General features: G+C 45.4%; 1 protein-coding gene across 2 annotated transcripts in view; it reads left to right on the top strand.

The window, feature by feature from the left end:
• NELL1 (neural EGFL like 1) overlaps nucleotides 1–25,022 on the top strand; it is a 716,398-nt gene that overhangs the window by 51,319 nt on the left and 640,057 nt on the right. For both annotated transcript variants that reach the window (XM_024558788.4, XM_024558787.4), the window contains exon 3: nucleotides 9,122–9,272. In XM_024558788.4, the coding sequence (XP_024414556.2) occupies nucleotides 9,122–9,272 (151 nt within the window). The remainder of the gene's footprint in view (nucleotides 1–9,121; nucleotides 9,273–25,022) is intronic.

The following is a 25,022-nucleotide window of genomic DNA, read 5'->3' as shown; positions in this document are numbered from 1 at the left end:
CAACACAGGCTTACGCTGTTTGCCTGCCATTGTGACGGGTGCCAGCCCCGTTTCGAAGCTGGAAAAGGAGTCGCGAGCACTGTTTCCTATCAGGCCGAACACAAGCTCATCCGGAGGAGAGTTGCCTTCCACTTCGCTGAGGCACGGCTGTCTTTGCCCACGAACCACGGGAGCTTACCTTTGAAACATTAGCTGCTCACCCTCGTAATTGCTCCATCCTCTAATTTAATGAAAACCTATTAAACCGAAACAATAATTAAAATGAGACATCATCTCTGTAGGAGGTTTGCATATTAAAATCACTTGCATTTCCATGCAGGCAGATTTTTATACTGGAAACACAGCAACATTTACATTTGAAGATACATGTAAAAATGATTTTTAATGAATCATCATAAATTAGACCTTGGCAGTTAACATGATACCCTACTGTTTACTATTGAATTTGAGTCAATGTGGCAAGGTCGAGGCCAATACAACATTTAATATGTCTCTTTCATGCCTGAGAATTAGGACTGTGCACAAAAGGGAACTAATTATAATTAGATCAGCCCACCGCTCTAGAGCTTTTAAGCAGGCAAGAGATAGTACTTCAATATATGGGAGAGTTCAGGGACCTGGGGGAGGGAGGTCCCTTAGGGACGGGAGGCCTGGCATCAGGGTGGAATGGAGTAAAGGAATTTAATGATTATTTCTTGTCTGGGGTTAGGGAAGCTCGTTCAGAAATATATAAAAGGATTGCAAAGGTCAGAGTCAGAAGAGGGATCTTGGGCAGGTCACTGATCTTTCATAAGCCAGAGATTCCTTATCTTTAAGGTGAGACGGCTAATGCCTACCCAGTGAGTTATTATGAATGTGAAACATCCTCATGTGTGAGAGTATTTGGGTATACGTTGAAGCTCACACTTTAGGGTGTAGACTTCCGGGCCTCCTTTGCACAGCTTCTCAGAATGTTGTAAAGAGAGGGTGGGGGAGGGGAAGTATTGTCCATGAGCTGTGTACTAGTAATGTTCCACATGTTCTTGAAAATCTTTTTTATCCTCACCCAAAGACATTTTTTTCCATTGCTTTTATAGAGGAAGGGAAAGAGAAACATTGATGCACGAGAGAAGCATTGATTGGTTGCCTCCCATATGTGCACGGACCAGGGATTGAACCCACAACCCAGACTTGTGCCCTGATTGGGAATCGAACCCTCAACCCTTCGGTTATGGGATGAGGCTCCAACCGACTGAGCCACACCGGCCAAGGCTCCATATATTCTTTCATTACTCTGTACTGAATTCTACAAGATGGGTGGTATGACTCCTATGTTACCGGTGAGGCACTCAAGGGTGAAGAAAGGAAGCTGAGTTATCCGAGGTCTCCCAGAGTTTGCATGGCGGAGCTGGCTTTCAGACCCTGGTTGGGCTGAGACAGATGGACGGGGTGCAAGGCAGTGATGCATCTACTCTCTTAGCAACGTTCAAATATACAACACAGCATTGTGAACTCTAGGCATCGCGCTAAACATGGCATCCCTGGCGCTTGCTTGTCTCGCGTAACTGAAGTTTCTGCCATTTACAATGCGGTCTTAATCACATTAAATCTTGTCGCCACTCTTTTCTCTTTTGTTCTCTTGCCCTGTGATTCCATTTAAGCTGCATCCACCCACACTATCACTCTCTCTCTATTGAGAGGCGTCCAGCTGAGCTGGGGGTGGAGGGAAAAGGATCGCTGGTGGGTTGTAGAGCGAGTGTGAGGAGGCAGCCTGAAGAGGGGTGGTTACAGTTTGCTGATGTCTTCATGACAGGAGAAGGTGTCAGCTTTCCTTACTGGCATTTTAAATGTTTATAAGAAGAGCTCAGCTGCCCCACCATGCCTGTCCAATTAGTAAAATTGTGGGGGCGCCGGAATTTCTTTCAATTGAGTCACATAGTAATTACAAAAAATTGATTAATACGATATGTCACAGGATTCCTCAGGCTTAGTCCCCTAATAGAGGAGTAGGGGATGCTGAGCTGGCTTTATTATTCCTTAGACAGCTCATTTTAATGTGCTTTTTCTCAACAAGTTGGGGTTGTAGTTGAATGTCTTTGGTAAGCCTCCTTTGCTATGTTGTGTTCCAGACTTTGGAGTCAAGCTAGATTCATTATCAATGGGATAGACATTGGGTGAAGCTCTACGATGGGCCCGGCAGTGGGCAGTGTGTGGGGAACGTATTGGTGAACTGTTCCTCACGGAATTTCCGTCCAGTGGCGTGAGGGCCATTCACGAGATGATTACATACAGGAAACTGTGATGATTACGAAAAAATAGTGAAAAAGTTCAGGGAACCCGAGCTGGCCTGAAGGAGTAGCCATGAAGCTGGCACCCACAGAAGAGGGAGGAAGACAGGGGTCACTGTAGATGGGGCTGCACCAAGGTGGGGAGGCACAGGGCCCTGGGGAGAAGGAAAAGGTGGCTTGTGTGGCTGGAGTGTGGGAGCGTGAGGGGGTTGGGAGAGCAGAAAGAGGTGATGGAAGAGTAAGTGGGGTGCCAGGTGAACGCCATGGAGTGTCTGGTGTGAGTCACTTTTGTCTCCATTCCCTTGCCGTGAGCCTGGGTAGGCCATAAACCCTCTCTGTGCCTCAGTTTCCTCCCCCGGAAAATGGGGACATGTTGATATTTAGCTCACGGAAGTGTTTCACAAATAGATTGTTCATAAATGTTTCCTGAGCGAATGTAACTGGTCATGCGCCAGGTGTATGATGGTGAATCGTCCCTTTCTGTGCCCCAAGCACCGAGGTCACACCCACCGGTCACCAGCAGATGTGGCACCGCAGGGAGTGGACTGTGAATCTCAGCACCATGGCTTCCCAGCCCAGCATCTTTCAGAAAATTGCATAAATTCTGTACGCCTTCACTTTTTATTGTCTGTAAAATAGGAAAAATAATAAAGTACTGTAAGTGAAATGATATGTGCAAAGCAGTTACCTTGCATTTGGCAGCATAATAAGCCCTACACATTTGCTTTTTTGTCATTCTGGCTCCTGGAGCTAATGGAGGTTTAATGGGATGTTATTGTGAACTTGTTAGTGGGGATGGAAATTCCGACACATTAAGTGGGAGTCTCCTGGTATCCACACTACTTTCTAATTGTGACTTCAGCTTCTTTGAAAGCTGCTTGGATCAGTAATATCTGATGTTCTCAAAGAAAGGCTTCAGGACCTAACACAGGGGCACATTGTTCCCTGCTCCCCATACTCCAGGCCGCCCCCCCGCCCAACCTGGGCAGGACTTGCCCCATGGACCACTGGCTGTCTTGAATTGGCAAATTTCCTCAGTACTCACAAATGCAAAGCCAACAGCCACTGCAAATTAACCGGTGCTGCTTTACCTTTTGGGACCACTCTTACCACGAGCTTACATGGCACTCAGGCTGGATGCATGCACCCTGCCCTGTGTCGGGATTCTGCCCCTGTTGAGGATCCTGGTGGGAATGGGCTTCAATTGCTCAGATGTCGCCTGGATTCTCCATTAGTCCAGGCTGAGGCGGGTGGCCCTGGTGTGTCTCTTTTGTTATGTTTCTGGCTGCTGCTGTTTCCGCTTGTTCAATTCACCAGTCATCAGAGAGTTCCCTTCGATATTAGGTCGAGTAGATGCTTTCCTGAGAGAGATGCTTGCAGAGAAAGAAAAATGCAAGGATAATGGAAGCACGTGGGGGTCCGCATCTTCACAGCCGTCCCTCCACGCATGCCCTCCTCTCCCCTGTCTCCTGCTTGGTAAATGCTCATTCATCTTTTCTGACTTGGGCCCAATGATCCATCCTCCACAATGTTATTCCCAGCCTCCAAGGGCCCCCTCTTTCCTTTGTGCATTGCCCTACCCTACCTGTTGTCTCCAGGTAACTGTCCTGCTTTTTGGAACTACCCTTGAAGGCAGAAACTGAATTTTTACCTTCACTTCCCAGCTGCCCAGCGTGGTGCCTGGCACACACATATGCGTTATTGACTGTGAAAATCACCACCCTGCTCACTCTGGAAGTCAGGGAAGAGAAATGAAGCTGCTTGTCCATTAGAGAAGCGTGCGAGGGCTGTCATTTATTTTCTTTCCTTCTCTGCTCTCCAGGCTCCTCCCTACTTCACCCAACACTTTCTCGCTGATGCTTAATCATCACATTAGCATTTTTAGTGTCTCTTAAAAAATGACTCGGTATAGCTGGTTCATCCCAGGAAACAAAGAGCACTTAACCCTCCCTGCTGAGTTAGCACCTCTTAACAAGATCATGCAAAAATGAATATTTGGAATTACATTCTTCTCACCCCCCCTTTTTAAAAAAATGCGAGTGTTCACCATAAGTGGTGGTTGTGGGGGAAATTACTGCGATGCAATGGTAGCCTTCGAGTGCCCTTCCAGAGGTCACAGAACAAAAAGCCTCACCAACAGACCAAATTCACATGCTTGCATCGTGTGGCTGATTAAACCCATTTCAAAATATCCAGGAGGAAGCAAGGGAAAGCAATGGAGTCGAATGACACACTTAGCATAGGGCACAAGTCGGGGCAGGGGAGGGTAGAGACCCTGCTGGATTTCGGGCTTGTCTCTTGTTCATGGGTTCAGTCCTTCTCTCCCTCTGCTCTGTCAGCTTTGTTGCTGATGCTGTGGTTACACGGACTGGAGCTGAGGTTCTAAAAAAAGGGGGTATGGTACAGATAGAAATTTACTGCCTGAATTAAAAAAATCTCTTCCCATTCACCTTAGATGATAATACATCCCAGAAAAGCATCTTTGATTACTGGTTTATAAGTTGCAACTGGTAGGTCAGCTTGGGGGATATGTAGGGGGTGCAAATAAAAAGAAGGGGAGGGGGTCCAGAGGATGGGAGGTGCCTGGAGCCAACTTGCTTTCTCTGTTGCAGAGACTTGGGCGAGTACATCTGCCAACAGCTGTTGTTCACCGGTTAATTTGGTGATTAGTGACGGACGGGTTTTATTTAGCATTTCTCAGAGTGCACTGGGGCCGCAACGGGAGTGCAATGGGTGTGAAGGATGGGTGTTGGATTTGGGGATGACAGAGCTGTCATTCTGGAGGTGGCGTGATTTGTACATTGTGACTTGGTCCACCCACTCCTTTCTATTTATAAGCAACACTCTTATTCAGTCCTTTTTATCTGTATTCAACACGTTTATGTTCCATTTATTCCATCTTTATTGAGCACATTTCACAGGTTTCTAACCTGCTCTCTGTATTTCCCATGTCCTGTGAGCTTTCTCCATCCCACTTGTTTTTCCTGTTCTCTCCAGCAGAATTGAATATGCTAAAATACAGCCAACATACGTCATAGTGGTCGAATGTGGACGTATGATATTCACTGTAGCCTCTCAGTGGGGGCTCTTTTAACTCCAGGAAAAAGGCAGGCTACCACAAAGTAGGTGACATATTACAATTTTCCATAATGGGTGACTTTACATTTATGTTGATCTGGAAAATCAGAGGAGAAAAAATTATAAAATTTGGGCGCTTAGTAGATGGAAAATACCCTCAGTACCCTATTTTGCTACGCAGGGTTAAGATGATTAACGGACGAAGTGGTGAGACTAGGAAAGAAGGGGGAGATCATGGAGTTCAACCTGCTCAGTGTTGGGGTGTGGAGCGGGGGCTCAGAGAGGGGCAGTGCCTCCTGCTGGGGCCATGGCTCGGCCTCTGCTCCACTCAGAGCAGTCCTCAGCCCTTTGAAACCTGGTCTGGTTTTCTTGCCGCGGTACTGTAAGAAGAAGTGGGGTTACTTTCTTCTGCTCTTTTAGCGGCTGAATTATTGTCAACATTTACTAGAAAGAGCTTTTCTGAAAGTGAGAATGCACGTAAAGACTCAATGTATCAAAATAGAGGTTTTTTTACATCTCGCTCTGGTGAGTGCTAATGGAGTCTTTACTTCGATGTGCCAGTCATTTACAAAGAGAAATGAGAAAAGCCGGCGAAGGAAGTGCCTGCCCTGTTGCCAGGAGGGGTGGGTGAGCAGCAGTGTGGTGGGACTGGGCCAGGCCCTCAGGGGGAGTGTCCTGTGACGAGGAGGGGCTGCCTGGTGCCGAGCATCATTTTCTTTAATTCCATAGCTGCTGGCACTCAGAAGTACCCATCTAGCTCCCAGTTTTCCCAATGATATCCCTATATTCTGACTAATATATGTGGTCTCTTGAAGGAACAATGTCAGTGGTAGAAATACATGGATATACGTCAACTCAATGGGTCTTGATTGGATGCCTGTTTTCCACCAGGCACTAAGAACTGTAGCTACCACAGTGAATAAAGAAATGATGTCAGCCCTCGTGGAGTTTATAGCCTAGTAGGGAAAGAAAGGAAATAAAGTAAGAAACATGAAATAAGGTTATGATATAAGGAAATAATAAGTTGATCACAATACATATATTATGATAAGTGATAGGGAGAGAATAACCAGAGTGGCGTGTTAGACATTTGCGGAGAGCCTGCTTTGGAGGAACTGACCAGGAGGTTGCATTTCCGGGAGGGGGAGTTGGAGGGGGAGGAGCCAGAGCTGGAGGGGGAGGAGCCAGGCATATGAAAAGAGCACTGTGGGGAGGGGGAGAGGACCGAGACCCTGAGGCTGGGGTGGGCTTGGGGAGCTCCTCTCTCAACCAAGAAGAGTATGATGTCAGGTGGGAGAGGTAAGCAAAAGTCAATTTATGTTACCGTGCTGGCCATGCTAAAGAGCCAGGGTGTTATCCTGGGAGCAGTGGAAGCAATTAGAAGGTTTTAAGCAGGAAACTGAAGTGATCCTGACTTACGCATTTAAAAGAGCTCTTTGACTGCTGTGTGAGAGTGGAAAAGAGAAGGTATTATGGAAGCAGGGAGACAGTTAGGGAGCTACTGGGTACCCTAGGGAGACGTGATGGCAGGTTGGACAAGGGTTGGAAGAGCGAAGTTGGGAAGAAGTGGACAGATCCCACACATGGGGGCCCTCCTGACTTGCTGTTGGATTGGATAGGGAGTGTGGCGGAAAGGGAAGAATCAAGGACCATTTTTATTTTCTTGGCTTGAGAAACTGGGTGGTCCATCTACTAAGACTGGGAACTTAAGGGGGAAGCTCCTTTAGAGGGTTGAGGGAGAGAACAAGAGCTCTGTTGTGGTCCCATCCAGTTTGAAATGCTTATTAGACATTCACATGGAGATACTAAGAAGGATATTGAATATATGAGCCTGTGGCTTAAGGGAGAGGTTGAGGTTGCAGACATAAATTTGAGGGTCATTGGCTATAACTGGACGATATCACCTAAGGACAATTAAGTGAGCGATGAGAAAACCCATAACCAGTACGGTATTTATACCTCCTTTCCCCAGCGGGCATTGTTTATCGATCATGGCCTTCTTTTCACTGGGCCCAAGCCTCAGAATCCTCTGAGCTCTGTGGGCAGCCTCTACCAGTCAGTGGCTTCCTATCTGGTGACTAAAGAAGGAAATAGTAAAGAGGAAGAAAAAGTCAACATATAAGTTAACCTCGACAGCCAAATACTTGTTTTCTGGCACTGAATTCTAGGTGGAATCTATCACGAGGCTCTTTGTCTAGCAGTAACGATGAAATTGATGCTAACAAACATTTGCGGATGACCCATAGTTTACAAGTGGTTGGTTCATACGTTTAATACATTTTGAAAATCATCCCAGACAGCCTTTGGCTGGGGTTTTGTGGAAGGGGTGGAAGCATTCTCTAAGTGGCTCTCTCGTCTCAGCCCTTGACCAAAGCAGACAGCATGCCCCTTGCAGCACAGCAGCGAAGGCCTTCTTTTCAGGCAGAAAAGCACATGTTGTCCAGGCAGGTTTATGCTGGTCGAGTGTCCTTCCTGGGTGGGTGCCTCCATGAGGAAGGACCAGCCTTCATGTCATTCAAAGCCAGACTTCCACAGACGGTAGACTGAGGTGCAGACTTGAAACAGCTACGCAGGGAATTACGGAGGGTCAAGCTCAGGAGGCCCTGAGTAATCACCTAGTTCACACCGTCATTTTGTAGATGAACAGACTGGGACCAAACCAAGGTCAAGAATTCAAGGATTTCTTTCTGTTAAAAGACCCTCTTCTGGATGATGTTCTTGAAGGTCACCTGTAAGTCTGTGGTGGTGCTTGGGCAATGCAGCCTTTGAAGTTCCGTGGTTTTCCAAGGCTCTGCCTGCCACCCAGGAGAAATAACCAAGTAGTTTTATGGTCAGTTCGATGTGGTCTGGGAATGAGGTCCACCAAACCTGCCTTAGGTGTCCACTTGTCATTCTTTGAAGAGTTTTCTCTAACTCAAGTCCCTCAGTGCCCACTTTCTGCAGCCAACAAGTATAGTGTAACATTAAGGAGATAATGCCCAGTTTCTTGTGACAAGGGTGAGCCTGAGTGTGACATGATGAATGTCTCTCATTACTCGGATGTTGCAGAAAGATCCCGGTCCAGGAGCAGGACTAGATGGACTCCCAGGCCTGCTGACCTGGCCTGAACTTTAGTAAATGTTTCATGAGGAAAGTCACCCACTGCACGATTCCAGAGCAATTTCAGGCGTGTGTATGGTCCACAAAAATGTATTTATTCTTTAAGCAAAAGCCGAGTTGTCTGGCATTATTAGCGCTAGTGAATCTCTGCGGGGTACAAAGGAAGGGCAGATTTCCCTAGACGCATTGTGGAGAGAGGGGTCCGTGGGAAAAGAGGAACTGGAGTCTGCGGGGTGGTGTTTGGGTCCCACTAGACTCCCGATTCTCTGAAGTTAGCACCCCATTTACTTGACTGGCCCTCTCCTTATTCACAGCAACTTAGACTGTTCACAGCAGGACAGATGCTCAGGGTCCTGTCAGAATTCATGTCAGAAAACCACCGGCCAGTGGTGAACCTGTCAGTGACAAGCGGGCGCTGTGGCAGAGGTGGCATTTCTGATTCTTCACTGAATTTGTGTGGAGGGGTGGATGGCATCTGGAAATGAAAAATATCGATAACAAGCGAAAATGAAAAATGCAACCGGGATCCTTTGGACACAGTGTTTTTAACGGTGCATCTTCTCCTCTTCCTCCTCCTGTCCCCTCTCCTCGCCTTCCTTCTGTATTGTTTCTTTCCTTCTGCTTCTCCTCCTCTCTTCCCCCCTCCTGTTCCTTCTTCTCTTCCTTCTTCACTCTAGACACAGAGAGAGAGATCCACTCAGCCCCTCACGTGAGTGAGAAATTAATCCAGCTATTCCGGAACAAGAGCGACTTCACGTTTTTGGCCACTGTACAGCAAAAGCCGTCAACTTCAGGAGTGATACTGTCCATTCGCGAACTGGAACACAGGTGAGAAAGCTCTACCCTTTTTGAAAGTCTGCTTAGAGCTAATGGACCCCATGGAATGTCTGGGAATTTAGAGGTTGTAGCTCCAACAGAACATTCAGCAGCTGAAGGCCCCGTTTCTGTTGAAGACATCGATACATTTACTTTGCACTGACAATGTCCTTTCAGCTGGGTGGCTCTCTTGTTCGCTCTCTACTCCTGAGAGTCTCTCTTACCTGTCTTCTATCTTCTGGCAGACTTTGCTCATAAAACCACATTCCACCCATCATATTTAGGTCATCAGACAAGGTAATTTTACTAAGAGTTTATCATGTAGATTGTGCTTGACACTGGAATTATTAAGGTGAATAATGCAGAATTTTTACTCTAAGGGCCACGTAAGCTCGTCGGGAAGATGGACAGATACATAGCAAAGTATTATAGATGCGGTGCTAGCAATTTGTGTCTAGGAAGTAAAGGTAATAGTGGTTAATCCCGCTAAGGGTTGTGGTAAGCCACGAAAAGCTTCAGGAAGGATGCAGGCAAAAAAGTGAGTAGATATTTGCCAGACTGAGTGCAAAGGAGTAAAAGACTGGAAGAACAGCATCCTAGACGCAGGTAGGTGGGTAAAAACACTGGCACCTAACATTATCGGAGCACTGATAAGTGCCAGGAGTTGTAGTAAACGTTACACTGAACTCAGGAACCACTGAAATGTTTTAACTCGTGAGAGAGATACTGTAGGTGTTTTTGGGAATGTGAACTAATTTGAGGCTTTTTAAATTTTCTTAATGCTCTGGACTGGTTTAAATATATAGGTAATGCCTCTTTTATAGATGTTTCTCATAGAATTAGCATCAATATATTATGGGCTGGTAATTTGATTTTGGGGAAGCTGGGAAATCTTTTATTATTGAAAGTGTTCATTTTTCTATTTCTTTTATGTTGTCATTCTATTTAATTAATTTTAAACTGTTCTTTGGATCAACTTATATTTTGCCAAATCATATATTTCATTAGGTTTGCATTTTTGAGGCAAAGAGTTGGACATTATGCTTTTTACTTAATAACATTTTTATACTTGTGGTTATATCTTTTTAAATTTGTAAAAGGCAAAAGATTTATACGATCTGAAGAGAAACCAGAGTGTATATTTTTGTAATGTGAAATATATGTATTTTCTTTTTTTCTTGGCTTGGCTTATCATGGGATTGTGTAATCTATTGTTTTTTTCTTTAATGAAACAATTCTTAGTTTTATTGATCAAGGTTACTGTTTCTCATTTTAAATTTATTGATTTCTGTTTTTTACCTCCTTTTCAATCACCTTGTTGGTATTTTTACTAGCTTCTTAAATGTTTGTTTTCAGTATTTTTTTGTTCATTGAATGCTTTATGTTTTCCTGTGAGTATTGCTTTGAGTACAGCCCATTAATATTGCTATGTTTTCATTTTCTGTACTTTCTTATAAGTTTAAATTTTAGTTTGATATCCCTTTGATCCAAGTTGGGGGATTTTAAAACAATTTCAAGGTGATTAAATTAAAAATACTTAATGGATTATTTCTGGTTTTATTTACAGACACAAAAATGCGCTGTAAGCCTCCTAGACTTTTGAATTTGCTGAACATTTTATTTTGAAATGGAGTTTTTGCTGAAATGGTGGTCATGTAACATGCTCAATATTTTAATTGTGGGGACATATTTGAGAGGAATGGGTAGCTTTTGTGTGTATGGATACATACAGATACAACTCCGTATGCAGTACTTTTCAGCTGTTCGTTGGCTTCTGTGCATATTTATGTGAATTATGATATTCTGAGAGAGGAAGACTAATAGCTTCTACTGTGATAAGAGCCTTGTCCTCTTCTCCTTGGGCAGGTTGAGGAGCAGGCAGGCCTGGGTACGTCATGCACTAGCTGTACCACATTTCATTGCCCAGGACAGGGAGTCTGGCCTGGAGGTGGGTGATGGATAAGGGACAGTGCGCATTGCAGTAACTAGGCAGTCTTGGGATGTTTCCTTTTCAGTCTGCACCCAAATACATAAGAGTAGCATCGATAAGAGACTTGATCACAAAGGTTTTTTTCTCCCAAGTAAGTACTCTTGGGCCCACAGTATGCACTCAGTAAATAAATATCAAATGTATAGGTGACTCATTTTCTCCATCTCTGGTTAGGACTGCTCAGAAATTCACGGCCACTTTCAAAGGTGCACGTAGAATAGGTCACCCCAGGCACAGGTGTCATCCTGGACACACTACAGTGACACTGTGCAGGCCAGTGCGAAGGGCAAAGGTGTGGATATCTGGAGGCTGAAATAAATAATACCTTGAGACTTTTGTGAGGGTTAGAAGTATTTGCAAAACACCTAATGTAATTCTTGGCACAGAGTAGGAACACAATAAAAGAGGCCATTTTAGTTTAAACTGAAATAAAAAAAAGCTATGGTGGGGGCCGTGGTGGTGGCGGTGATGTTGACATTTGATGTTGACATTTGAGGCTGAGGGACAACAGGATGCTGAGGAGTGGCCAGATAAGCCATGGTCACTTTTTCTAGGTCAGTGGTTAAAGAGAAATGGTGTATGAGGGGGGACCTGAAAGAAAACCCCAGAATTATCTTCTGCAGGACAGGCCCTTTGTAGTACAGGCTCCCCTCACTAGGTGAGTATTCTAGGAACCCATCTGTATCAGTGTACCATCTGGCGTCATTGTGAGAGGCTGCGTTTGGCTTCAGTGAAAGTTTTTTTGAAGACTCTAATGCATTTGCTCATTTCATGATGGGTGATTTATGAGCCCACCTGCCCACACCAGGCTGAGTGTTCAGCAGTTTTTGACCCAAAAAGGCATGAAACCTGTGCCCCCCCCTCCCTATTCACCTAATCTTGCTCAGACTGACTTTCTTTTCTGTTTCCCTGGATGATAAAAGTCCTCAAAGGGAATGGTTTTGCTGATGTGGAAGAGGTGAAACAAAAAATGGCAGGAGTACTGAAAGGCATTAAAATCAACGAGCTCAAGAACTGTTTTGAGCAGTGGAAAAATATGTCTTGGTAGGTGTATTGCATCAAATGGAGAATACTTTGAAGGTGACTGAAGTTTAAACAATGAAGAATAAATACACAATTTTTTATAAGTAAATTCCAGGGTTATTTTGGGTCGCCCGCATATATCACCCAGACTTCATGGTGGCATTCAGTCCCCGCAGTTCAGCTTTGCTGATGAGTACAGTGGGGGCAGTGCGCGGGATCCCTAGCCATCGTGTGCACCGCGGGAAGTGGTCATCCGACCGCCTTCCCAAAGCTGTCATCCCGAAAAACTGCATTTACTGTTTCGGAAATCGCTATTTCCAGTTTCTGCTAGGCTTCCAGCTGTTCACAGACAAGGCCGTTATTTAATTAGTGGCAGAAGAGTTCGTTCAGTGGCAGTGGCAAGTTCCCTTGTGGGCAAAGGCAGGCATCTCATACATGGTGGGGGTCCAGCAGCCAGAGGTGGAGCCTCCGAGAGGCTGTGATTCCTTAAACCAGAGTGCACTTCTTGGCACTGCGGTACCTGCACACTTCCTAGGTAACGAGCCGATGGAGTTTCCATGAATATCTTAAGTAAATAGGTACGTGAAATGGAAAACTTAAGTATAAAGATGATCGAAAAACATACCTGGGGTAGTAATTGAAGTAGGCTCTTATGTAATGGAATGGGCACTCCCACTCTAATCTATGTTTCTAATTTGGTGGATTTTTTTTTTACTGTATCAGTAGAGCACATTGGAGAGCAACAAAGGTGACTCTGTCTTGCTGGACTATCTTAATGACATTGAAGATTTAATGTTTATTTTTTGTAACTCAAGTGTGTTAATGTAGGGCTTTGTTAAAATGCAAAGCTTAATTAACATAGATTAAATCTAATTGAACACTCTGCCGGTACATGCAACTTCATAAGATATAATGGAAAATCTTCTGTTTTCAATTTTCTTCCTACATGATAGATAAAATTAAATCCAAGCATAAGATAGGAAGATGAAATCTAGGCGCTCAACAAATGTCGTTTCCCTTCTCGGGGCTTCTTTTGGTATTTCTTACTTCCTCCCCCAAATCTTCAGGAGTGAAAAAAGTAGACATGTGGACCTTCTGACCAGTGGAAATGGTAATTAGGTTTTTCACATCAAGAAGTTGTTATAGATAATCCAAAATAATGGGTTGTCCTCATGAAATATATTTGGTAACTGTGCAGGTTTGCCTTCCTAATTATGGATTGCTTAAACTTATGTATAAATAATTTGGTACTGTCAGATAATTTATTAAAGGGTAGGAGGTGAGGTGAGAGGAGGAAATTCCAGAGGAGTGTTACATGGTTTGAAGCCAACCCAAGAAAGAACTTTTTCCTTGGGCAATTAACAGTAAGGAGACTGACTTTGGGTGGTGAACACACAATGCAATATACAGATGATGTATCATAGAACTGTACACTTAAAACTTATATAATTTTATTAGCCAATGGCACCCCAATCAACTTAATTTAAAAAGACAGTACACTTCCAGAAATTGAATCTCTTACAAACATTTAGAAGTTTCATTCCTTCCTCGAGGAGCTATAGTGTAAGCTTATATAGTTTTAAAAGTACATGTTTTCTATTATTAAATTGCTTACATTTAGGAAGGAAGGAAGCAAAGTTGAAATTGGAATCTTGTCCTAATATCGATCTATTCATGCTGCTTTCAAAGTACACAAATGGTCCCCACATTCTAAACATAACTGGAGAGGCTTCAGATTTAGAACTGTGCTCCGATTAGACTGGGGCTCCCTTATCAATATTCAGGAAACAGCCACGAAATCCTACCCAAGGTCATGTGTGGTGCTAGATGCTGGGCGATAATTGTAAAGCATGCAGTGCTGGAGAAAGACCACCATGTATGGCCAGTGTCCTGCTCGGAGGAATATAGGAAGTGTAGAGCAGGGACCTAGCCTTGTCCAAAGGAACCGGAAGTCCTTCCACTGAGAATTATGCTTATTAGGTAGAGGAGAATAAGTAGAAATGAGCCGGGAGAAGACCGATGGGAGAGGGCTCTGGATGCGTGCAGCATGAGCGAGGGGACGAGAGACGGAGATCATGGCGCACTGAGCTCCGAACCGAAAGAACTGAAGGAAAATTCCATGTCGTTGGAGGGAGGGGAGAACCTAGGTAGAGAATAGGGGGCAAGGTTTGGCAAGAAGTGAACCTGGAGGGATCAGGTAAGAGGCCAGGTTATGGATGGCTTTATCATCGATGCCCTGGGGTTAGCCTTTATTCCAAGGGCAATTGGGAGCCATGGAAGAGATGTGAGTGAAGGTGTGGCCCGATTAGATTTGTGGTTGAGAAGATCATGCTGGCTGCTTAGTGGAGAATGGCATGGAGAGCACAGCATTGGAGATGGAGGACCAATTGGGAGGTTGCTGTCCCTGTCTGGGATCTAGACTCCCGCTCAGAGGATGAGTCCCGGACTAGGCCAGATAATGGTGGTACAGATGCGAAGCAGTTGATTAAGAGATAATTAGGGGATGGAGTGTACTGATTGTAGTCCTCTGTGGCATGTTGGAGGGTGGAGAGAGAGGAGTCGGGGTGATGCCTGGGGTTCTGGCTCAGGCTGCGGGGTGGTGCTGCACCCTGACAAGCTGAGTGGGGTGGTCCATGCCACACAGTGCAGTTCCTTGAATTTACTTTGTTCAAGGTTTTAGTTGAATAAATGAACCAAAATATAGAACAGCTGAAGAGGATAGAAAAGGATGGGAAGTACGCACTGGTGAATGGGACCCCATACTTCCGGATGGAGGCTTCTTCCTGAAGAAGGAAACGGTTAGAAGCTGAAAATGTGCATCATCTAGAGATGCTCCCAAGTGCGGGGAGACAGGACGCCTGGAATGTGGGTGTCCCTCACTTTCGTCTTTCTGCCCAGCAGAGCACAGATGCAGCCCCAGGCAGCGTTTAAGGCTGCAGTGTGCATACGAAAGTAATTTCCAGACAAAAATGGAAATGAACAGAAGGATCTCATGTCAAGAAAATGAGTTTTTTTCAGGAACACACTAAATAACATTTAAATCTTCATCAGAAGAAGTGAAGCTGTTCAGATGGCTTTTGACCTTAATTGAGGACAAGAAGTACCTTAGCAATAGAGTGTAACGTTTTGGGTAAATGGCTCGTGCTTGTATATGTGCATGTAAGATTTTGGATTGCCTAATGTTTCAGAAATGGAAAGACAGCAAATGTAGTCATTAGCCTTTACTTTTTAGTAAAAAGTCACAATTTCATTAATATCTATGCATAAAGTCATTTCAGCTTAGTGGAATTCTTCTAGAGAACTAAAAAGAAAAAACCGTGTCTTCTCTGACTTCCTTTGAAATTAGTAGTGGTGAGACACCTGCATACCTGGGTAATGTTTGGTTCTGGGGAGAGAAATGTGGAGAGATGAGCCTCGTTACTGATGAATGATAGATTTAGCCCCCAACTTGTTGGGTGCTCAGTGGGAGGCACCCGGACTGTCGGTCCATGGGGAGGCTGTGGCCAGACCCCTCCCAGTACCTCCGTTTACTTATCTGTCAAACTGGAATTCCTTCATTTTAAGGTACTATTCTGTGTCGCACACTAATCTGTTGGTAGGCCCGGTGGTAGATTGTGCAGAGTGAAGAGGACGTGTAAGGGACCCGTCCTCAGGGGGCTAGCATTCTAGTGGAGCAAATCAAAGGATGCAGATGGGCACAATTAAACCAAACGATAAACGTCATGCAGGAAAATAAAACAGGGATGAGTAGAGAAGATAGGCCAGAGAGGGAGGGACACTTGAACTCGGTCTGAGAAAGAGCCAGCTGTGAGGACATCAGAAAGACGAGTGTCCAGGCAGAGGAGACACGAAGCAGGACCCAGGCCGGTGGGCTAAGGGGATAGACTGACGGATGGTGTGCATGGAGCTTTGCAAGTTGAAGGCTTGGGGAGCAGTGGTTCGAGGCGAGATGCCAACAGTAATAGCGGCCTGGACAGTTTTACCATGTGACAGAGTGCTTCCTAAGTGACAACATTTGGTATTTACACAGGCTCCATCATTTCAGGTTCAAAATCACTTACTGAGCCCCAGCTATGTGCAAAGGAAGTTTATCCATCCATCAGAATTGGTCCTTAGAAATCAAAATAATTTCTTAATTTGTGAAACTACAGCAATTACATAAGTGAACAAATAAACTCAATTAGTTTTTTTTTAATTGCGTATATTCCCATCCCCACTTTTCATCAATGGAGTTGGTTGCCAGTAATCACACCCTGGTAGGAGTGATTTGGCAGTTCACCGTGTGAAGCATTACCATTTCGTCTGGAGACACCAGAACAGGTTCTTCTAGCCAGTAATAGCCTTCCTTGAGAGCTGGAAGGCTTCACCCCCAAGGAGACAGGCATGACACAGAGGTGGAAAAGTATATGGTGTGGGAGTGAGGTGCTGTGGACAGGGGCTTGTGGGCGGAGTGCAGCCTGCAGGGCGGGAACTGCAGAGATTTGGGGGGTTGACGCTGGTAGGCTGCTGAGGAAAGGAGGCCTTGCAGGATTTGGTAATGAGCTTGGCCTTTGTGTTGTAAGATAACAGTTGAAACTGCAGGCCTATACTTGGCTTGCAGAAGTGTTTTATTTGGCTCACATTGAAATGGTTGCCACAATATTTTTCAACTAAACATTTTTAATCGTGAATTAGTCGCCAACATTTAAATTGGGTGATCTGGCCTAAAAATCAGCTTTCCAGCCTCTCTTGAACATGGGTACAAGAATATCACCTTTCCCCTAACTGAATAACAGCAACAACAACAACCACCACCCCAGCAACCAACACATGGCTTCACAGGGGCAGGGAGACAATCAGGAGAGCTGGTGGACATCTGCAGAACGCATGTCCTTGGGGACGTGGAATAAATGATCTCTTTCTGGATATTGTACATTCAGTGTCTTGAGTTTGTCTTGATTCAAACCAACACGTGGTGGGAATGCTCTGTGGCTTTTCCAGCACTCAGGACATGACTGTGTACTTTTTAAAAGAGAAAATGAATTCATTCGGTCCTGTTTGACGTCAGCACTGTTCACAGGAGAATATTGGGCTGGACACGGGAGCTGTTGGTCTGGCTGCCCTTATTTCGTGCCAGCTTTCAGACTGGATTTGCACTTCTCCTGCCACGCGAAAGGGGAGGCACAACTGACTGCCACCTAGAATGTGCCAGATATTTGACCTCATTATCTCATTTTGTCCCCATCACATCCAAGGTTAGATAGGTGTTGTTTTTCTGTCTTTGAGATCGGGAAGCTGCTGGCCAGAGAGGGTGAGTAATTTATCCAAGGTTATGCAGACAGAAAATGGCAGAGGCAGAGCACAAAGCCCAAGTCTGAAGCATTTGAAATATGGCCCAGAAGGGTGCTTAAGGGTTTTGACCCAAATCCTTATTTTTGCATCTCATTTGCCCCCTCTGGTAAGCTTCATGTGAGCGATTGCAGTTTCACTGAGTTGGACGCATGGAGATTGATGTCATTCCGGTCCGACTCAGGGCACATGTCACTGCCTGGCACAGGAGCTCCCCCAGTAGGTACCAGGGACCACCAGGCCTGCAAGACAGTTTTGTAGAACAAGAGTTACGAGATGAAATACACTAGAGAAACATGCCACACTTTTTTGGAGAATCACAATTAATATTAGCATATTAAAGGCTCTTTAAAGTCATGTAATAAGGTACTAGGCACTGTGTTAAGCACTACAGAAACATGGTTGCATCGAATCCTTACAAACGATGAAGTGGGTTCAATTATTGTTCCCATTTCATGGATGAGGAAACAAGCATAGAGTGTTGGTTGCTTTGTCAGGGGTCACCCAACTAGTAAGATGATGGACAGCTGGCTCCTCAGAATATCGTCTTAACCAACACATTGTTAAACTTGCTTACCATAGCATTCCCCAAACTTACATTTATCATGCTGCACTTTGGGGAGTGTCATTCAGTATTACTTGTGTGAATTAGCATTCTAACAAACAGTGGGATCTGTGCATACAGCATTGATTCAAGGCCACCTGGGCTGTTTGTCTAGAAAGAAGTAGTTTGGCGAGTCTTGGAACCTTGAACATGGTGGGATGGGTGAGGACGCCAGGGAACCGGTAGTAAGAGGCCATGCGAGGCTTGATGGGGTGCACAAAGTTCAAGTGTCTCCTTAGTAACTGGTGCTCACACTTTACCTTTCTGTGGTGGGCAGTGCCTGCTGAAAAGGCGGTCGTCCAAATGCTCCAAAGGGGTCCAGTGCCTAGCTGGGTTTTGGTGGTGCACCGAGGGCAGCGCCTGCTGTCCTCTCCACCTGGCAGGGCGGGGAGATGGTGCTGGGCAACCTTGCAGATTGATGAAAGTTTCAGATGGAGGTAAGACGAATCATTCCTGACCTGTCTAGTTGATGAAAAACACAATGCGTAAGCTTTGCTGCTGTCATATTCCCTTACGCCAGAGTGCATCCCAGAAATGGGTGGATTGGCTGGTCAAATTCAGACACTTGACATTTGAGAAAAGCCACGAGAGTTTACAAGAATCTTTTCCCACTTCTTTTTGCAAAAGCTGTGAAATATGGTCAGTGTAGCAACTGCACGGGTTCGAAATAAATTCCCTTTTCATCTTTCGGAGTCCCCGGGGGACTAGCACTAGAGTTAGTGACTAGGGCTCTTTGATGCCTCAGTGATGAAGAGGTAGTCCCACTGATCCCTTGAGCTCTGTCTGGGACGACTGTGTAGGAGGGTCTGTGGTGGGTGTTTGGGAGGGCGAGATGAGGTTTTCAATTCCAACAGTAGTGGCCATGGAACTTGAACCCTATGACAGTATATTCAATGGCGTATCAGTGGCCCAAGAATTCTGGCTACAGAAATTCTGAGCAGCCTTTTTCAGTCACCACTCTTGGTGCTCTGTTGTTTTGTGAAGACTAGAATAATTGCTCATTTCTGTGCTTGGAGAACAGTGCTGTTTGTGAATAAAGCCCGAGGTAAGGTGGCTGCAGGCACACACAGAACTTAGGAGGCAGGCCCTTTCCTGAGAAAGATCAGTGGAAGGCAGCCAGTGCTGTGCGCCCAGGGGCAACCGTGGCCGGCCCAGCGTCTTCTCTCAGTTGTGCCCTCTCCTTTACTTCTCTGAAGGGCTACTGAACACCTCTCATAAACCAAGTGCTGTGTTAGTTGGTGGGGAGGTGGAGATGAGCCTCTGGGTAGAAGATCCATCAACAATTGCAACACCGGGTAAGAGTTATAGAAGGGGCGAGTCATATCCTGTTGTGCATCTGCTCAGCACCCTTCGGTTGTTTCCCCACAGGTTCAGTGTAGAACCCCAACTGCTTCACCATGGTGACAGGTCTCTGTGCTCTGGCCCCTGCCTGCCCCTCTGATCTCATCTCCTGCCCCTTCCTCATTGTCACTCGGCGCAGCCATAGTGGCCTCCCTGCTGTTTCACATACTTGTCCAGCTCCCTCTTGCCTCTGTCCCAAGGTTTTTGCACTCATTTCTGTCACCTAAAGACACCCTTTTCCTGCAGGATTCACTCATTGCTTCGTTCAGAGATCCTTTCCTGTGTTTACATCTTACTAGAAAAGCCTTCTCTGACAGCTCTGTCTAAAATAGCGTCCTTCCCCTGCTCCTGCCATGTGCTGGCCCCATCGGCCTGCTTTATGTTTTTAAACTTTATCATCATCTTACACAACATATGTTTTATTGTTTCCCCCTCTTCCATTACAAGCAACTCAGGTGCAGAAACTCCGGTTGTTCTGTTCATTGCTGTATCCCCAGCACCTTAAAGAGTGCCTGGCACCATTCAGTATTTATTTATTTATTTATATTATTTTTATTCCTCAGCTGAGGACATTTTTCCATCGCTTTTTAGAGAGAGAGGAAGGGAGAGAGAGAAACATCAATGCAAGTGAGAAGCATCGATTGGTTGCTCCCCAGATGTGCCTGGACTGGGGACTGAGTCCACATGCTAGGTAGGTGCCCTGACGAGGAATTGAAATCTTGGCCTTTTGGTTATGGGATGATGCTCCAACCAACTGAGCCACACTGGCCAGGGCACCATTCAGTATTTATTGAATGAATAAGAGAAGAAACAAATACTGTTAAAACACAGAGAAGGAAGCCACTAACTCTTCAGGCGAAAGTCAAGGAAGGCTTTGTAGAGACGGTGGCATTTAACCTGGACCTTGAAGCATGAGTAAGAGTTTGCCTAGTAAATAGTGTGTGGGGTGGGAAGGCAGTTGAAGGGAGGGAGGGACTGAGGGTGTTTCTGGGCATGACGACAAAAGCAAGGCATGGGGCATTAATCCTTCCCTCCTCCTCTCCTCCCTCCACTGGCTGCCTCCAGCATACAAATTACGAGCTGGCATTATTTCTGGAAGAGTTTACCACGGAACCTCTTGTTCTCAGGCTCCCACACTACAGTGAGATGTGACAAGTGCCTGACAGAGCCGAAGCGTGATTATGATGAGGTTGGGGAAGGGGTGGCTGTATTTATTCTAACGCCATGAGTATTAACAGTTTATAAACAGCTTTTTATATGAAGTGTACAGGGGTTTCACGTCCTGGCAGAGGGATTGTCAAACATCTTGAGTTGATTGTAGGGTAATAATGTCCGTCTCCAAAAGGACTTGTTATGATTGTAAAATGTCCACCTATTTTCATGCATTTAAAATTCAGGATGAAGTTCGATGTCCACTTGGGGCTTTTTCTCACTTTGATACTTGGAATTTTAATTGAGCCTCTGCAGTTAGATCTTTCAAATGAGATAATGTTCAAACACTGTGATTAAATTTTTTAAAAGGGCAGCAATAACTTAGATACGAACAGGCTTAGTCTGGATTGTGTAGTGACTCACGTGTTGCTAATCTGAATACCAGGGTGGCTCTCTCCATCATTTGCTTGTTACTGGGGAACACTTGCTTAGCAAATGAGGCTGAGCCACCAGAAAGCTCTTAAATACCCTCAAATAGATGAGCCGAGGGCCTCTCTCCAGATCTCTGTGGGTAGGCAGTAATAATAGGTCCAGATCTTTTGTGTTTTCCTCTTCTTTAAAAACTCATTTTACTGAGGTAGGATGGACATACCAAAAGCTGTACCTGTTTAGCATATACAGCTCGATGAGTTTGGAGGTGAGTATCCATCTGTGAAACCAGCGGCACAGTTTGTGCTATAAGCATATCCTTCACCTCCAAAAGTTTCCTCCCAGCTCATTATTTTTATTATTAAATAATTTATTTTGTGTTTGTGTGGTAAGAACACTTAAGATCTGTAGAGCAGCCTTTTAGGTATAAAATACAGCACCGTTAGTGCTAGACTCTGTGCTGTGCCATTCTTTTCTTCAAAGAGGCTTATGTACCGAGGGTATCAAAGTGCTTGACCGGGTCACTGTGCTTAGTCAGATCTGTAGCGGGTTTATGGGTGGCCACCAGTCAGAACTGAGAGAGCCGAGTCAAGCTGGGAATGGATGGGAACAGGTCATGAGTTGGCAGTTGAGGCTGTTCTGGGGGGTCAGGGAGCATATACAAGTTGGATGATTAGGCAGCGTAGTGGGTTGAAAGCCTAGCAGAAAGACTCCCAGGGGATTGCAGAAGTTGAAGAGGTCAAGGTCAAGAGAATGGCTCAGTAAACTGGCTTAATCAGAACTCAGGGAGCACTTGGGTAACAGACATCAAGCCCTCTTAGAAAGAAATCAAATAGTATAGCAGATGTAAGCCATTAGCAACAAGGTAATTTTATCTTCTATCTTCAGGCCATAGCAGGACATAACATGGCATAACTGCCTGATGTATGTTGATTGAACTAATAAAATAAACTGTTTTCCCCCTGAGACAGAAGTCTTTGTCTAGGTCAAGAGTCTCCTGTAAGGCAGGCCTGCCCAGGGCGGCAGATGTAGACAGCGAAACACCCCAGAAAGGTGTTGGTGGAGTCATCTGTTTAAAATGAGGATTGTGAGGCTGGCTTTTCCAGCAGACTGCCAGTTAACCAGTTCAGGGCAGTAAGCACCCTCCCAGTCCTTCTGTGGATGCTGGAGGTGAGCATTGAGGGGTGAGTGTGTGTTCCTAGGTATCCATGGGTGGAAGAATAGCAGTTACAAATGCTGGGTGGGCAGGTAAATGTTGGAGATGAAAGCTTGGAAGGTTGGCAGTGTCATTAGGAGTCTTGTGTGCTTGACTTTACTTGAAGAACATGTATTTGAATGAATGAATGAATGAGTGATGAGTTTTTCATGTAGGTAGTGGGATTTTCATGTAGGCAGTGGGGGTAAAGGGGCTTAAAGCAGGTTTAGTTTGCAGTGTGGAGGACGATCCCTTAAGATGCATCTAAGGTGCCTGACATGGGAAGCTGGAGAGAAGAGCTTTGCCCCAGGGATACCTGTAATAGAGGTAGGGAGGAACATACTGCACCAAAGGGAGAAAAACAAGGTCTGAGAGGGGAAGCAGCAGTGGGGAATGCCAGATGGGTCTCAGGGAAGTGGCGAGGGCTCTTTGCCCATACACCCCATGAGCTGCAGGCCACAGTGCACAGTTGCAAATTTTAATTATGGAGGGAGCTTTTAAAATACAGATTTTAGGAATTGTTATAAATCTTCTGAATCTGAATCCTTGGGAATTTGCTCCAGGAATTTCAGTTTTAAATACATTTCCAGGAGATTCTAAGGCAGGCATTCTGTGGACAAGTGTGTGGGAATCGCTGTCAGAAATTTCAAGATGTGCCTTATGCTCTCTCCCAAAAGGCCAGAGAGAGGGAAGAGCCATCCATCCAGGGCTGGAAGGTAAGCCGCGGCTCACAAAAATCCTCCAGAAGTCTCCCAGCACCTGCCACGAGGCACCCGTGCTGAGTAGGATACAGATTCAGCTGCCGAAAGGAGGACCAAGAGAACAGTGGTTTAGACAAGAGGAAAGCTGCACTCTGTCTCAGGCTGCAGTCTGCATGTTGGTAGCACATGCATGTAGCATGTTGGTAGCATGTTGGTAGAGTGTACAACCACACAGGGTCACGGGTCTAGGGGGACTAGGCTGTTGTGTGTGGTTGCCCTGCACCCTCTAGGGTGTTGTCCTCTGCCCCAAGTTCAAGATGGTTCGCTGTCAGCAAGGAGAACAGAGTGGAGAGCATGCTCCCAATGTGATTTTCACTGTCACCCTAATGGCCAGAACTGGGTTACATGGTCACACGTAGTGGCAGGGAAGGTGGGGAATGGGGCCTTTGTTCCGGGTGGCCCTGTGTCCCACTAAGATTCCATTACTAGAGGAAGGAGGGCAGAGGGCACCTTGGGGGACAGCTGGCTTCCTGTCTCCATTAGTCTTTCTTACTTTGCTGAGAGAGTCCTGGACTCCTCTCTGGGCACGTGAGTGTGAATTCCTGGAGAATTAATTTTTATTTTACAATTCTGGGCGAGGACTTGGTTGGGGGAGTAACACCCCTTCAGGAAAATTGCCCAAAGGCTGGCCGTGGAAGCTGACTTTCCTGGAGGTTTTCACCGTAAAGCCCCTCAAACAAGAAAGTGCTTTGGCTGGAGTCCGTCTAAGTATTTTTTTTTATTTGACTGACACAGTTTAAATGTTCTTGTGCTTTGTTAAACTGACCTTTGCATAAAAGAGAGGGAGCACGTGGGGGTCTCTCGATGGATTCTCTGTGGCTGAGTGGAGGTGGAGGCAACTAGCATTTGCTGAGGGTATGCTTTTTTGTGTTGGCTGCTTTCTATACAGGCTAGTACTTTATCCACCCAGAAGACCTGAACTTCAAACCTGGATCTGTTGCTTACTGGCAGTTGGCTTAACTATATCTTTTTCCCTCTGAGGGACATATGCTGGAATTGCAAAGACCAGCCTTGGAGTCAGGATGAGAGCACAGAGAGAAAGAGTCATGTATGGGTTAGCTTAGTCTCAGTGTTCTCATCGTTAGGATGGGAATTCTAATGGTACGTGTCGAGATTAATGCATAGCTTCTAATCTCATGGAACCCCTTATATTGTCCTGTGGTTTGGAGAGCCCGTTTTCATTCATAGGATGATTCAAAGAGATATCTGTAAAAGTATCGACAATGCCAGTACCATCATGCTATCAAATGAAGTGGCAGGAAGCTTTCTCGGTGGCTTAGAGGGGATTCCTGGGGCTTGTCTTAGGGGGCTGTTTTCTCACGGACAGCTTTAGCTAGGGACATACTGTATTTATTTGTTGCTCACCTAATAGCCCAATGCAGGTATCTCTGGTTACTCATCTGTCCTGGGCGGCTCTTCTTTTAGTGGGAAGTTAGAGACCCAACCGTCCTTCACTTTGTCATTCTGCCCTCTTCAGCATGGGGTACTCAGGGTTGCCCTGAGCGCTGTCTACATTCCAGCAACCAGAAAGGGAAGGGTTGCATGGAGGAGGCTTAGGGACGATTCTGGAAGCAGCGTAGGATAAGTCCTTTCTGAATGCCATTCTGTGACTTTTAGTGCAGTGACCTGTAATGAACCAATTTTTACCATAGGCTAATTGATACAAACAAGAGTTTAGTTCCTATGGCCTCTCATCAAAGTTATAATGAGATGACATTGAACAAGGACCTGCTGTATATCATTTGGTTCTTCTGTTTCCATTCCATTGGCTGGAATTCCAGTGCAGGGCCATACCTAACAGCGAGAGAGGCTAAGAAATGAGGCTAGCTCTGTGCCAACAAGGAAAGTATGTGGCTTTGGTGATAAGCTAGCAGTCTCTTTCATGCTGAGTTTATATGTATTATCTTTCCTTCTTTTGAAAACAGCATCTTCCCTATGG

The sequence above is a fragment of the Desmodus rotundus genome, chromosome 5 (genome assembly GCF_022682495.2).
Source record: "Desmodus rotundus isolate HL8 chromosome 5, HLdesRot8A.1, whole genome shotgun sequence".
Lineage (NCBI taxonomy): Eukaryota > Metazoa > Chordata > Mammalia > Chiroptera > Phyllostomidae > Desmodus > Desmodus rotundus.
This window is presented reverse-complemented; position numbering and strand designations above follow the sequence as displayed.